This window comes from Macaca fascicularis, chromosome 1 (assembly GCF_037993035.2).
Source record: "Macaca fascicularis isolate 582-1 chromosome 1, T2T-MFA8v1.1".
NCBI lineage: Eukaryota > Metazoa > Chordata > Mammalia > Primates > Cercopithecidae > Macaca > Macaca fascicularis.
Window position 1 is genome coordinate 100,896,394 of NC_088375.1, and position 13,166 is coordinate 100,909,559.

The 13,166-nt window shown below is 44.0% G+C and overlaps 1 protein-coding gene across 1 annotated transcript in view; it reads right to left on the reverse strand.

Annotated features, from left to right (window-relative positions):
• Positions 1-11,759, reverse strand: part of ATP1A4 (ATPase Na+/K+ transporting subunit alpha 4) — a 36,170-nt gene extending 24,411 nt beyond the window's left edge. The window contains exons 1-6 of the mRNA XM_015454880.4: positions 10,672-11,759; positions 9,622-9,681; positions 7,603-7,806; positions 6,315-6,428; positions 3,267-3,401; positions 2,874-2,991 (exon numbers count right to left, since the gene is read on the reverse strand). Coding sequence (XP_015310366.3) covers positions 2,874-2,991; positions 3,267-3,401; positions 6,315-6,428; positions 7,603-7,806; positions 9,622-9,681; positions 10,672-10,818 — 778 coding nt within the window. The 5' untranslated portion in view covers positions 10,819-11,759. The remainder of the gene's footprint in view (positions 1-2,873; positions 2,992-3,266; positions 3,402-6,314; positions 6,429-7,602; positions 7,807-9,621; positions 9,682-10,671) is intronic.
• Between the last annotated feature and the right edge of the window lie 1,407 nt (positions 11,760-13,166).

Here is a 13,166-nt window from a genome sequence, read left to right on the forward strand (position 1 = left end):
ACCATTACAACCAGAGTCAGAATCACTCAGACAGGCAGCATATCACCGAAACTGCATTTATTTTAAAAGCAGAAAGACTCAGGGCTGGAAGTTCAGCTTTCTAAATTACTAGCTCTTTTCAATGGGGCAAATTACTTAAACTCTGAGAGTCAGGCTTCCTCATCTTTAAAATGGAATGAAAGCACTTACTAAACTATTTTTAAGAGTCCAGAAGAAGGTTAGGCACATCATAGGCACTCGAAAATTAGTTTCTTTCTTCTCATCATTTAGATGAACTTAGGGATTCCAGTAGCACCAACATAGAATCATGCTTGTGACTTAGTAGGGGCAGCTCTAATCTGGGAGCGCCCATGAACATTGTTGCCCGTGGTGGTCTCCATTTTCTAAGGTTGTCTTTAGCTGTATGAGTCTGAGAGCAGGGTACTACTCAAGGAGCAGACAGGTCAGGTCAGTGGTTATGTGGAAGAGGAATCCTGAAAAGGTTCCCAGGCCGAGGCATTCTATAGATGGGCTTCAAACTGGTTGCCAAGGGCATATATTTGGTCCTGTGGAATGAAGATGCTGAAATACTTGAGAGATGCTGAGGAGTTTTCTATTTTGGGTCGGGTGGGGGAGGGTGGGTAGAGTATGGTGTCACCTACATATATTTTGTGTCATGGTTTAGTCTAGTTCTTCCGTTTTATTCCTTCTGCTATGGTTTCCTCACAATTGGAGAAACGGGATTTAATAATGAATCTCAGTGTGTCTAGAGAAGGGGATGGGTTGATGTCAACCTCGGGGAAGGCTGAGAAAGCCAAGCATCCGGCACCCCAGGCCAGACTATATACACCTATATACAGACTATATACACCTTCCATATATTGCCAGAGAAATAGCCTGGGCTCCCTTGAAGATGCATGAGAGTTGCTGAGAAATTCCTCAACTGAAAGTCCTTTGGCCCAGCTCCTTCAACCTAGCTCCACCTTCTTCGCCACATCTTGGGTTTTGTTAGTCTCCTACAAAACCATTTTCTATCTAAACAGACCCTTGCTTCCCAGTCGAAATGCCACCACCCACTTTCCTCCATACGCTTTATCTGAACGTGTACTTAGTTGATGAAAACCCTCCTTTGTAAGGATAAATTTGGGCTAATTTTTTCCTAAAATCTAATAGTAGATATCTAGTGTTTTGGGGGAAAGCTTGCTAACTTGCTTCTGTCCAATCAATTTTAAAACACTTTTGGCCGGGCGCGGTGGCTCAAGCCTGTAATCCCAGCACTTTGGGAGGCCGAGGCGGGTGGATCACGAGGTCAGGAGATCGAGACTATCCTGGCTAACATGGTGAAACCCCGTCTCTACTAAAAATACAAAAAAAAAACTAGCCGGGTGTGGTGGCGGGCGCCTGTAGTCTCAGCTACTTGGGAAGCTGAGGCGGGAGAATGGCGTGAACCCGGGAGGCGGAGCTTGCAGTGAGCCGAGATCACGCCACTGCACTCCAGCCTGGGAGACACAGCGAGACTCCGTCTCAAAAAAAAAAAAACAAAAAAAACACACTTTTAATATATGTATATTATTTTCTAGTTGGATTCTTTCTCATAGTCTATTCTGTCTTAACATGACTCTTCTTCTTAAAGGTATTTTCAAATTAAATAGTAATCTTTCAGTACAGAGTAGGGACTGTGGAAGAAGCATGAGCTATGGAGACAGACCTACATTAGAATCCCTGACCCGCCTCCTTTCTATTGAGCTGTACTCTTGGATATGGTGCTTAATTTCTTTGAACCTTAGTCTGCCATGTGTAAAACAGGGATAATATCTGGTATTGTGCACATTGTGGGAATTAGAGATAATATTTATAACATTTAACAAATACTGTGCATTCAATTAAAAAATAACTATTTCTAGGCTGGGCATGGTGGCTCATGCCTGTAATCTCAGCACTTTGGGAGGCCAAGGCAGGCAGATCACTTGAGGTCAGGAGTTCGAGACCAGCCTGGCCAACATGGTGAAACCCCATCTCTACTAAAAATACAAAAAATAGCTGGGCATGGTGGTGGGCACCTGTAATCCCAGCTACTTAGAAGGCTGAGGCAGAATAATTGCTTGAACCTGGGAGGTAGAGGTTGCAGTGAGCTGAGATCACACCACTGCATTTCAGCCTGGGCGACAGAGAGACTCCGTCTCAAAAAAACACAAAACAAACAAAAGAACTATTTTTAGATAACTAAACATTTGTTCTTAAGCATGAATAATGGTTTTCAAGTGTGCTCCATGGAATCTTCAGGCCTCCTTAAGGGAAAAGGGCAAAGGAGAAATTGACAGAATGATGTTCAGTCCCTTTTTATGACCACTTTGCCAGAACTGTCTCCCAGTTCAAGGATTCCTAGATTCTAGGAACAAAGCGAAAGTTTAAGTGGCAAAGTCTAAGTGGCACCTCTGGTAATTCAAGTTTCCAATGCCAGTATCTTCTCTTGGATAGGGGAATAGTTAGAAGTTAGGGTTTACCTTAGGAGAAGAATGACTTAGCAGGGCTGAACAATTTTCCTCCCTTCTGTGCCATTTTCAGCTTATAGAGCATAGTCCATTTACAAGCCAAAATAATAGCTAATAATTGTAGGTCACTTACAATGTATTAGGCTTTGTGCTGGGTATTTTACATATATTATCTCAATTCACACAAAAATCTATGGAGTAATGACTTTTACTGTCATCATTGTGCAAATGTGGAAATGATGGCCTTGACCTTTCACCAGAGGTCATACAGCTCATGAGTGATGGAGAAGCTTGACTGTTACTGGCTCTTACCTACCCCGCTACCTTTAGAAGACAGTTATTAAAATCTTTATGTTTTGGTGTCTGCTTTTGAATCTATGCTACTTATGGTTTGATATTCACCTTCCACACAGTTGGTAGAAAAGAAGCAGATGTTTCGGGTCTCCAGAGGGTTCTCATGGGTGAAGTCAGGGGAGCGTGTCTGGGGTTCTGACTCCCCAGTCAAGGATGAGTTGTCCACCTGGGATGGGAGAGGGGATGGGTTGTAAGGTGAGCATAGGAAAAAAGGCAGATTTATTTACAAAGATAGCATGTCTTCATCTGGTGACCAACGTCATCATTGACAGACAGAGAGAAACACATTTACACAACGTCTATTGTCTCTAACATCAAATCTGCACTTGTAACTTCTCAAGATTCTGAGTAATAAGCTTATACTTTCTCTAACAGCACAGGTGTCTACCTTGCCATGAGATCATGCTTGGGTGCCTCACATAGCTTTCTGCATCCCCTTACCTTACATCCTTGTGCAGAGATAAGCCGGAGGTCAGCAGGGACTCGGTCTCCACCCTTGATTTCCACCAGGTCCCCCAATACCACCTCTTGTACATTAATTTGCATTTTCTCTCCTTCTCGAATTACCAGAGCTTGCTGTGGGAGGATAGTGCAGGATCATTTCCAAAACTGTTGGCTTCCCCCATCCCGCTCTTAGCCTAAAACCTCCTGTTACTGGTCTCCTTCCTCCTTACTCCCGTTTCTTACTATCACTCACCACATCATTCTTGAAGGTGTCTTTGGTAGATAGCAAATTCCCATGATGCTGTTTGCAGGGCCCTTTGCAATGTGACTTTGACGCTCTTCCCGTTAAGAGGTGGAGTCTATCTCTCTACCCCTAAACCTGGGCTTGGCCATGTGACTTGCTTTGGCCCATAGAATGAATGTGATGGAAAGAAGAGTTTAAAAAGTGCTTTCAGGCTGGGACTGGTGGCTCACACCTATAATCCTAGCACATTGGGAGGCCAAGGTAGGAGGACTGCTTGAACCCAGGAGTTTAAGACCAGACTGGGCAATATAGTGAGACCTTGTCTCTACAAAAAATGAAAAAAAATTAGGCAAGTGTGGTGGCATGCACCTGTAGTCCCAGCTGTTTGGGAGGCTAAAGTTGGAGGATCGCTTGAGCCCGGAAGGTTAAGGCTGCAGTGAGCCATGATCATGTCACTACACTTCAGTCTGAGAAGTGAGACCTTGTCTCAAAAAATAAAAAGAAAAGTGCTTTCATGCTGGGGCTTGCATTCCTGTTTCTGAGAATCCTCTGCCACCATACGAACAAGCCCAAGCTAACCTCTCTGTAAAAAGAGAGATCACGAAGAAAAAGGCTCCAACTGTCTCAGTCATCTTAGCTGAGGGCCCAGACATGTGAATGAGGTCATCTAAGACCATCCAACCCCAGCTGAGGTCAGCTTAGATCAGAACAACAGCACAACCACAGAATTATAAGAAATAGGAGTTTGCTATTTTAAGCTACTAAGTTTTGGGGTAGCTTGTTAGGTAGCAAAAGCTAAGTGACCTTCTCTAAACTCCTAGTCTCCAAAACTGCCCAAACACGTTGTCCCAAATCTCTTACCCAAGGAAGGAATTAAGTGATACCAAAGAGAGAAGGAAATCCTGGGCTGTACTATTGGAACATGATCATATTCTTGGGAAAATGTGGAGACTATTCCTTTGCAAGTTTCCAGCCCTGTGCCAAGGAACCTCTGTTTACCGTTGTATTCTTTCCAGGTACCTTTACAAAACATTTAACTTGCAAATAATTTTAAACTTTCAGAAAAGTTGCAAGAATAAAAATAGTACCAAGAACACCTACATAACCTTTATCCAGATTCACCTATTAACATTTCACCCCAGTTACTCTGTCATTTGTTTTCATCCTCTTTCTCTCTCTCTCTCTCTCTGTCCCCGTGTGTATGTGTGTGTGTGTGTGTGTGTGTGTGTGTGTGTGTGTGTGTGTGTGTATACTCTTTTCCTGAACTACTTGAGGGTAAGTTACCTACATCATGATCTTTTATCCTAAAAACTTCATGTGTATTTCCTAAGAATTAAGATATTATCTTAAATAACCACAATGTAGTTATCAATTTCAGTAAGTTTCACATTGATACTTTAATCTACTGTATTAATCTGTCAGCATTCCAGTTTTGCCAGTGGACCCAATATATCCTTTAAAGCATTATTTTCAGTGGAGCTGGAGGACATTGTCCTAAGCAAACTAACAGGAACAGAAAATCAAATACCTTATCTTCTCACTTATACCTGGAAGCTAAACACTGAGTACATATGGACACAAAGAAGAACAACAACAGACACTAAGGCCTACTTGAGGGTGGAGGGTGGGAGGAGGGTGAGGATAGAAAAACTACCTATCAGGTACTCTGCTTATTACCTGGGTGATGAAATAATTTGTACACCAAATCCCTGTGACACACAGTTTGCTTATAAAACAAACCTGCACATATATCCCCGAACCTAAAATAAAAGCTCAAAATAAAAAGTAAAAATAGAAGCATTATTTTCTCCTCTGGCACAGAATCAGATCTAGGGTTAGATATGGCATTTAGTTGCCATGTCTGTGTCTTTTTTTTTTGAGACAGCATCTCTCTCTGTCACCAGGCTGGAGTGCAAAGGCGCGTGATCTCTGCCTTCTGTGCTCAAGCAATCCTCCCATCTCAGCCTCCTGAGTAGCTGGCACTACAGGCACGCTCAGCTAATTTTTAAATTTTTTGTGGAGATAAAGGTCTCACTATACTACTCAGGCTTGTCTTGACCTCCTGGACTCAAGCAGTCCTCTTGCCTCCCTCCCCCAAACGGTTGGGATTACAGGCGGGAGCCACCACCCTCGGAATAGTTGTCATGCCTCTTCAGCCTCTTTTTTTTTTTTTTTTTTTGAGGTAGGGTCTTGCCCAGGTTAGTCATAGTTCACTGCAGGCTTAAATTTCTGGGTTCAAGTAATCCTCCCGCCTCAGCTGCCTGTGTAGCTTGGACTACAGATGTAGACCAGCTATTTTATTTTATTTTATTTTTGTAGAGATAGCGTCTCAAAATCCTGGGTGATCCTGTTGCCTCAGCCTCCCAGAGTGCTGGGATTACAGGCATGAGCCACGATGCCTGGTCTGTCTAATCTGGAACATCCCCACAGCTGTTCTTTGTCTTTGAGGTCACTGACATTTGAAGAATCCAGCCCCCCCACCTCACCCCCCTCCCAGACCCACCAACACTTGTCCCTTTAAAAAAATAGAATGTTCTTATTTGGGGTTTATATGGTGTTTCTTCTTCAGATTCAGATTCTGCCTTCTAGATCAGACCACTTCATAGATGACGTTATGTCTTTCTCAGGGTTTCACAGCTTTTCCAGGTACTTTTAAGGACTAATAGAGTACCTTGACCTCCTCATCACCAACCTCACTCAGCTCACTCGTCGTAGGATATAATTTTCCACGGGACTCCATCATTGTGTATTTGGCCATATTCTGCTCCTCGTCCCACTAGATCCTCCCACTCCAATCCTACCTGAGGCACCATGTTCTTAAAAGACTCCATGATCCTGGAGCTCTTGGCCTCCTGATAATAGGAGAAGCAGCCGGTGATGATGACCACGACGGAGAGTACGATGCTCAGGTAGAGCTGGGGGTGGGGAAAGAAAGCATTTATCAGTGGGGCCTTGTCTTTCTCTTCATCCTCAGAAAATCAGTTTGCAAGGGGCATGGCTGTTTCACCAGGTGTAAGAGACCATAGGACTGAGTTGAGAGCAGAGGGATAGAGAAGAATCTGAGGTGGGGCCAGTACACTTGGCTTCCTGGTGAAGGAACCCTGAGCCTTGGTGAGCCATCAGCAAAATTCCTGGTCACAGAAGGCCTGTATTTTTCTCTCCAGGAAGGCTAATTTCTGGATGGAGGGAGCGGATCGTGAGGGAGGCTGGGAGGAAGGAGATGAGGTTAAAATTGTGGAGAAGAGAAAGGGACTGCAAAGTGCTTTGGGGATCAATTGGGAAGGTCGTCAAAGAACAGCAAGTTTTTCGGGGACATTGTGCATCTCAAGGAACTGAACCAGAAGCTTTTTAGATAAAAGGTGAGAGGAACCAAGATGGCACTTAGAAAGTGCTGGGAGTGGCCGGGCGCGGTGGCTCAAGCCTGTAATCCCAGCACTTTGGGAGGCCGAGACGGGCGGATCACTAGGTCAGGAGATCGAGACCATCCTGGCTAACACGGTGAAACCCCGTCTCTACTAAAAAATACAAAAAACTAGCCGGGCGAGGTGGCGGGCGCCTGTAGTCCCAGCTACTCAGGAGGCTGAGACAGGAGAATGGCGTAAACCCGGGAGGCGGAGCTTGCAGTGAGCTGAGATCCGGCCACTGCACTCCAGCCTGGGCGACAGAGCGAGACTCTGTCTCAGAAAAAAAAAAAAAAAAAAAAAAAAAAAAAAAAAAAAAAAAAAAAAAAAAAAAAAAAAAAAAAAAGAAAGTGCTGGGAGTATTAGGGATTTTGGTTTATTACATTAATGTACATTTATTACATTATTATGTAATGTACATTTATTATATTAATGCACACTTAATTATATTTTATATGTGCTAATGCACACTTAATTACATTGTAATCAATGTAATTAATGAATTACATTGCAATTAATTACAATCAATTACATTTACAATTAATGTACATTTATTACATTATTACATTAATGTAATAATGTTATTAGGGATTTGGGCCAGAGGACTTCAGGAGTGCTAGACTGCTGAGCAAGAGTGTCTGGGGCTGAGTGGAGATAGGGCTGGCTAGTAGTAGCTGAACAGACTCACGTTGTCTTTTGCAGGCTCCTCATTGAAATATATCTGGATGCTGTAGGCCACAAAGCAGAGAATGGCCCCAGTCCATAGTAGGAGGGAGAAGCCTCCAAACAGTTGCTTACAGAATTTGACCCATTCTGGAGTGGTGGGGGGTGGGGTAAGGGTATTGGGTCCATTTCGAGTCAGGATTTCCCTTGCCATTTGGTGGCTATGGCCCTGTGTAGAGAAGAAATAGGGTTGGATAGAGAGCTGTGAAAAGAGGAACAGCCATTACAAAGGGGAACCTGACATTTGGAGCCCCAGGACGGGTCTAGAGACTAGAGACACTTTCGGAAGGTCAGTCTGGAAGTTCTTCCTAGATAAGGTGAGGTTTTAAAATTTGCATTAGAGGAAGGATGTCATTTAGCGCGCTTACATAGGAAAGTTTTTGTTTATGGACTGATTCACAAACCTTTTTGAACTTGAGAACCTATCTTGGGTCCTAGGTGCTGAGGATACCAACTTGAGTAAGAATGATCCCCACCCTTAAGGTGCTCCAGTGGGGAGATAAATACATACAGATAATTATAATGTGCAGGGCTAATGTCATGATGAAATATAATACTTAATGTTGATAACATATTAACACCCACACTTTGACTCTCCAACTTAGAGGGAATAAGATCTAGTGTTTGGTAGCACAGTAGGACAACTATAGTTAATAATTTATTATAGATATCAAAATAATTAGAGGAGTGGCTTTGGAATGTTCCCATGCAAAGAAATGATAAATATTTGAGGTTATCCTAAATACCCTGATTTGATCGTTACACATTGTATCTTTATATCAGAATATTACATGTATACCATAAATATGTACATCTACATATCCATTTTTTTTTTGAGACAGAGTCTCGCTCTGTCACCCAGGCTGGAGTGCAGTGGCGTGATCTTGGCTTACTGCAACCTCTATCTCCTGGGTTCAAGTGATTCTCCTGCGTTCAAGTGATTCTCCTGCCTCAGCCTCCCAAGTAACTGAGATTACAGTTGTGTGCCACCATGCCTGGATAATTTTTGTATTTTGAGTAGAGATGGGGTTTCACCATGTTGGCCAGGCTGGTCTTGAACTCCTGACCTCAAGTGATCTGCCTGCCTTGGATTACAGGTGTGAGCCATGGCACCTGGCCCATAAAGTTTTAAAAAATATAAATAGAAAAGAACACCAACAAAAAACATGAATGCATAGATTCTCATTCCACTCTTGTGCACAAGCTTATATGCTTTTTCCTGTTAATGAAAATGATACTAGAACCTGCCAGTCCCCATCAGCCACTCCCTAACCTCTGCCTGAAACACCCAAGGGGCCCCAAGACCGTTTCAGGGGGTCCACAAGGTCAATTTTCGTAGTAATACTAAATCATTGTTTGCCTTTTTTTACTCTCATTTTCTTAAGAGTATATAGTGGAATTTTCTGAAGGCCAACTGGCATAACATCCAACAGATTTTATACGGAAAATATTTGAGAATCTAGCTATCTTCCATTAAAAAGCAAGACATTGAAGAAGTTTGCAAAAATGTAAGATGCTGCTAATTTTTTTGTTTTGAAAAATACAGCTATTTGTCAAAACATATTATATATGAATATATGATATTGTTTTTGTTATTTTTAAATGAATTGAGAAATGCATTTTAAAACTGTCAATTTTAATTTCTAATATGGTAAATATAGACAGACGTAAGCCACATGAGCACAAGATCTTTGCAGTCCTAGATAAATTCTAAGAGTGTAAAGGAGACCTAAGGATGAGATGTTTGACCAGCACTGCCCTAAAGCATTCTTATTCTCTTATCTAGTCCTAAACTCTCTTTGGGGGTAGTTACCATTTTTAGCTTTTTCCAGGTAGTGTCCATGGAACGTGGCCAGGCAGAGGGTGAGGGGTGGGAACATTGGACTTGAAGTTAGGGGGCTGGATTCCTAGTTCAGCTTTTGTCCTGGCAGCCTCACAGTTGAAGCTGGAGACTCTCTGCCTCCTCAGGGAGCTTCTTACTCACCTTTGTCAGGTCCACAGAGTACTTGGTGCTCAGTTCTTCCAAGGTTAATTTGTGATCATCCTGAGGGGACAGTAGAGGCATTGAGGGACAGGCGGTGGCCCAGGTCATTTCCAGGGAGAGGGGGAGAAATAGACTGGAGAATGTTAGTCCAAACTGTAACTGCACCATTTTGTAAGCTCCTTGCAATTTTTTTTTTTTTTGAAAGGCAGTCACTCTGTCATCCAGGCTGGAGTGCAGTGGTATGATCTCGACTCACTGCTACCTCTGCCTCCTGGGTTCAGGTGATTCTTCTGCCTCAGCCTCCCGAGCAGCTGGGATTACGGGGGCCCATCACCACGCCTGACTGATTTTTGTATTTTTAGAGGCGAGGTTTCACCATGTTGGCCAGGCTGGTCTCGAACTCCTGACCTCAGGTGATCTGCCCGCCTTAGCCTCCCAAAGTGCTGGGATTACAGATGTGAGCCACCATGCCCGGCCTAGCTCCCCACTATTTTACAGACTTTGGTCAAAGTGAAACATTTCATGGGGGTTCGGGCGGGAGAAACAGCCTGCCTAATCACCTGACCACAAGGCAGACAAAGGCATAGTTAAAGACAAAGGCCCCACGAAAGAAACATCCCTATCACATCCTGCTGGGCAAAGGTCCAAGGAATACCATGATCATATTCTGTGGAAATAAGGGCCAAAAATCACCTCATCATGAGAACATCTTATCAATATCCTGCCAGGCAGCAGGCCATACAGCCCAGACCCCTCCTGCCCATCTCTAAAAGTACCCCAGCCTGTAAGTGGCAGTGGACTGTGGAATGAAGCTGGTCCCCCACTTCCGCAGGTGTCTACAATATACCTGTGTTTGCGGTTGAGCTGCCCTGTCTCTCTGTGTGTGTCTTTTTTTTTTTTTTTTTTTAAACCCTCTCCTTCCCTCCAAAACCTAACAGAGAAGAGATGTGGCTCTGGCCTGTGTGTTTCATTCTCAAGGTAAGATGTTAAAAATATGTGGAGGAGTGTTTTGAGAGGGCAGCTGTCAGCGCCCACTTTGGGTGACCTCACCATGACCACTTCCTTCTTCAGTTCCTCCACATTGCGCTTCTGTTTTTTCCTCTTCACCATTTTTTTCTTGTTAAGCCCCTTTTTAGGTCTTCGGCTTGGGTTCTGGTCTTGGGGAGCCACTGTCCATTTCTTTCCCTGAAACCCCATAGCTATCCCCAGAAAGAGATGCCTGAGCTCAACTGTGGGAAGAAAGCTGAGAGAGTGAGGGAAGGGGAAGGGAAGAGGGTGTGTGGGCCAGGGGGCCACGAGAAGAGAGTGATGGGGAGAGAATGAGGGAGCAGAAAGGAAGAGGCACGGAGGGAGGCGTTGGGTGGTGAAGGTGAGAGAGGGGAAGGGGAGTGAGGGAGGAAAGACCCAGCGGTCCTCGAGCGGTCCGCCGGGAGGAGGAAGAGTCAGGAGTGAGGGAGGAGGGAGGAGAGGAGTCTAGGGTGGAAGGATGAAGAGGTAGAGGTGAGGAAATGCAGTGAGGGCCTCAGGAAACAGGAGGTGAAGCTTAACCAGGTGCCTCAGTGATGAAGATGCAGCAGGGCCCACGGGCAGGTGGGAAATGCAGTGAGAGTGAGGAGGCAGAGTGAGCTTCAGGGACCTGGGAACCCCCAGTCCCAGGCCCTGTGGTTGCCGGGGCAATGACCCAGGTCTGCCATCACAAAGGCCTCGTGAAAGTTCTAACCAAGAATCCAGAAGTCTTGCCTTGGCAATCGTCCAGGTCTGCTGTTGCAAAGGCCTCATGAAGGTTTTAACCAAGAACCTAGAAGTCTCAGTCTTTGGGTTTGAGGACGATTGGAGCAGGCCCTGCTACAGAGAGAGTTTCAGTCTGAGGGCAGAACTAGAACAAAGTTCTTGTGTGGTCCTGCAGACTTTGGAGGCTTAGAGGTATCCCAAACAGCTGACTCAGAAATAAAGCGGGTACTCAGCCAGGTGCAGTGGCTTACGCCTGTAATCCCAAAACTTTGGGAGGCCGAGGCAGGTGGATCACGAGGTCAGGAAATTGAGACCATCCTGGCTGACATGGTGAAACCCCATCTCTACTAGAAATACAAAAATTAGCCGGGTGTGGTGGTGGGCACCTGTAATCCCAGCTGCTCGGGAGGCTGAGGCAGGAGAAACATCTGAATCCAGGAGGCAGAGGTTGCAGTGAATCGAGATTGCATCACTGCACTCCAGCCTCAGTGACAGAGTGACTCTATCTTAAACAAACAAAACAAACAAACAAAACAAAAAACCATAGCAGGGAGCTTCCAAAATGGTGCAGCTGCAGTATGGACTAATATTCTCCAGTCTGTTTTTGAGACTCCATCTCAAAAAAAGAAAAAGCAGGTACTCTGTGTGTGAGTATGGTTTTTTAGTGAGGCACACTTTTCCACCAACATTGGGTTTGATCTTTTAATTTTAGGAGATCAGCTAGCAGAATAGATCAGATTTTGGGCTCTGGAACCAGTCCTAGATTTCAATCCTGGCTCCTCCACTTGTCAGCTGTGTGGCTTTGAGCAAGTTACCTAACCTCTGTACCTCTCTTTTCTTGTTTGTAAAAGACGATGCCTTTAACCTTAAGTGAGGTGCTCTACAAAAGGCACTATGTGACATATATAGTATGTGCTTAATAGGTAGCTTGAATTTAGTAGTAGAAGTTTTATTTGTGGCTTAAAATGCAGCTCTTCTCAGTGAGAGTAAAAATATGCTTTTCCATGTGACAGCATTGCATTTTCTTGTTGTAAAATGATGTACTTATCTCTTCCATTGACCTTCTCTGGTGTCTCAGTAAGTGCTTTGACTATATTATTTGTATATATGTTTTGCATGTCCATAGGATTCCACCTCCTTCCAAGAATAATCTGAAGCATCTATACATTTCTATCAACCATTATATATATTTTCAATTATGCACATCACATAGATTTTCCCTTTCTGTTGTTTGATATTTGCTTATTTACTTTTTGAGACAGGATCTCACTTTGTTGCCCAGGCTGGAGTGTAGTGATACGACTATGGCTTACTCTATCGTCAACCTCCCAGGTCCAAGTGATCCTCCCACCAGAGCCTCACAAGTAGCTGGGACCACAGGCATGTGCCACCACGCCTAGCTAAAGTTTTTTTTTTTTTATTTTAGCAAAGACGGGGTCCCCCTGTGTTGCCCAGGCTAGTCTCAAACTCCTGGGCTCAAGCAATCCTTGGCCTCGGCCTCCCAAAGTGTTGGGATTACATAAGTGAGCCACCAAGCCTGGCCTGATATTTATTTAATTGCATTTTGGTTGGGCATGCTTTTTAAAAATATGACTGTATCTGGAAACATTCATCTTGGTGCTGATGCAATCCTCCTTCAATATTCAGAAATAGAAATGTTCCCTTCCCAGCTGGGATAAATGATCGTCTATTTCTTTAACAGATTGGATTTTTCTTCTCTATTAAAAATGTATAAGATAAAAATTGAAAGCCCCACCTTCCCTCCCTCCAAACTCAGATTCTCCCCACTGCTGAAGTTACTGCTGGTAACAATG